The sequence below is a fragment of the Limulus polyphemus genome, unplaced genomic scaffold (genome assembly GCF_000517525.1).
Source record: "Limulus polyphemus unplaced genomic scaffold, Limulus_polyphemus-2.1.2 Scaffold3587, whole genome shotgun sequence".
NCBI lineage: Eukaryota > Metazoa > Arthropoda > Merostomata > Xiphosura > Limulidae > Limulus > Limulus polyphemus.
The window spans coordinates 39533-41266 of record NW_013669197.1 but is presented as its reverse complement, the minus strand read 5'-3'; the positions used below and the strand labels follow the sequence as shown (position 1 = coordinate 41266).

The 1734-nt window shown below is 36.5% G+C and overlaps 1 protein-coding gene across 1 annotated transcript in view; it reads left to right on the top strand.

Moving 5' to 3' along the window:
• Nucleotides 1-269: 269 nt before the first annotated feature.
• The window catches only part of LOC111088344, a 27446-nt gene continuing 25981 nt past the window's right edge, over nt 270-1734 (top strand). The window contains exon 1 of the mRNA XM_022398213.1: nt 270-616. Within this exon, the coding sequence (XP_022253921.1) occupies nt 520-616 (97 nt within the window). The 5' untranslated portion in view covers nt 270-519. The remainder of the gene's footprint in view (nt 617-1734) is intronic.

Below are 1734 nucleotides of genomic sequence, written 5' to 3'. Positions count from 1 at the left end.
CTCAACATAAACTATAATTAGTTATCCCAGTGAAAACTCTACCAGTCAGAAAATAAATGATTCTTTGAATATCATATTAACAATCCATATTGTAAAACAACAAAAAACCATAATACTTAGGAATAACCTAAACAGTGGTATGGAAGGGAATATCAACAGCATTTTCTCCATGTGTCAGTTAGAGCCTCGTGAGGTGTCATGCGCAATAGATAACACCCAGGAGTCATGCGTAAGTTGAGAGAGAGGCGCCTGGAGATAGTGACAAAACTCACGAGAAACAACTGCTGCGTGCTAAAGGAAAATACTGCTTGTGGAAAGTAGGCAATCGTCGAAACCAGGTTCCGTAAGAACATCGATACGTTAAGTCCAAACGCTCGTCTTTAGCTGTTGTTATCAACTGTAAGTAGAAGTCAGACCAAATTTAAAAGGTCATTATTTCTATATACACATTCGCTTCTACTTAGTGGCGTTGAGAATAACCATAATAAGGACGAACTACGTGGAAGGCCTTAAATCACCATGAAACGTAAACAACGACTGTGTGTGTTATTCTTGTGGGCTACCGTAGTTTATTGTTTCACCATGGTCTGGGGGTTGCCAAAGGTCCTCAAAATCGGTAAGAATTTGAAAACAAACAAAACTTTTATTAGTTTTAGTAGAGGCGTTAATCTAAATTTAATGACAAAATACAATACTATTAAAACATGATTAAAGGTTACGTAAGACTAGGGAACGGAATCAGCAAAAGTAAAGAATATTTTATAAACCAAATTACAGATAAAGACAGAAATAAATATATTGTTGACAAACTGGTGTAAAGGAGGTAAAGAAAAATGCTTAGTAGGCGAACAACCGACTCTTTTAAAAAAACTGGTTTTTTCAAACACATATTATCTGAATTCGAACTTAAGCAAGGAAGGTTTGCATGCCGCAATTACCTAACAGTTTAATAGGGCCATCAACATTGTGACTAAAGATACAACAATTTAGTAAGGCCATCAGGGTTGTGACTAAGGATATAATAGTTTAGTAACACCATCAGAGTTGTCACTATGGACAATCAACGTTGTGACTAAGGATATCATAATTTAGTAAGGTCATTAGGGTTATGACTATGGATATAACAATTTAGTAGGGCCAGTAGGGTTGCCACTATGGATATAACAGTTTAGTAAGGCCATCAGAGTTGTTCTTAAAGACACAACAGTTTAGTAGGGCCATAAAAGTTGTGACTAAGGATATACTAGTTTAGTAACGCCATAAGAGTTGTCACTATGGATACAACAGTTTAATAGGGCAATCAACGTTGTGACTAAAGATATAATAGTTTAGTAAGGCCATCAAAGTTGGCACTATGGATACAACAGTTTAATAGGGCAATCAACGTTGTGACTAACGATATAATAGTTTAGTAACGCCACCAGTGTTGTCACTATGGATACAATAATTTAATAGGGCAATCAACGTTGTGACTAAGGATATAACAGTTCAGTAACGCCATCAGAGTTGTTACTATGGCTACAACAGTATAATAGGGCAATCAACGTTGTGACTAAGGATATAATAGTGTTACGACAACGCAGGTCACGTGACGCTTGTATCACGCCACTTCCTTCTCGAACCTTCATGAAATGTCGGGAGACTACTAGATCTCGGTATTATTTGATATATAAAATGGTCACAACGTGACGGGATAACGTAATGAGTAATTGAATGTGTGTAATTGAACTGAGT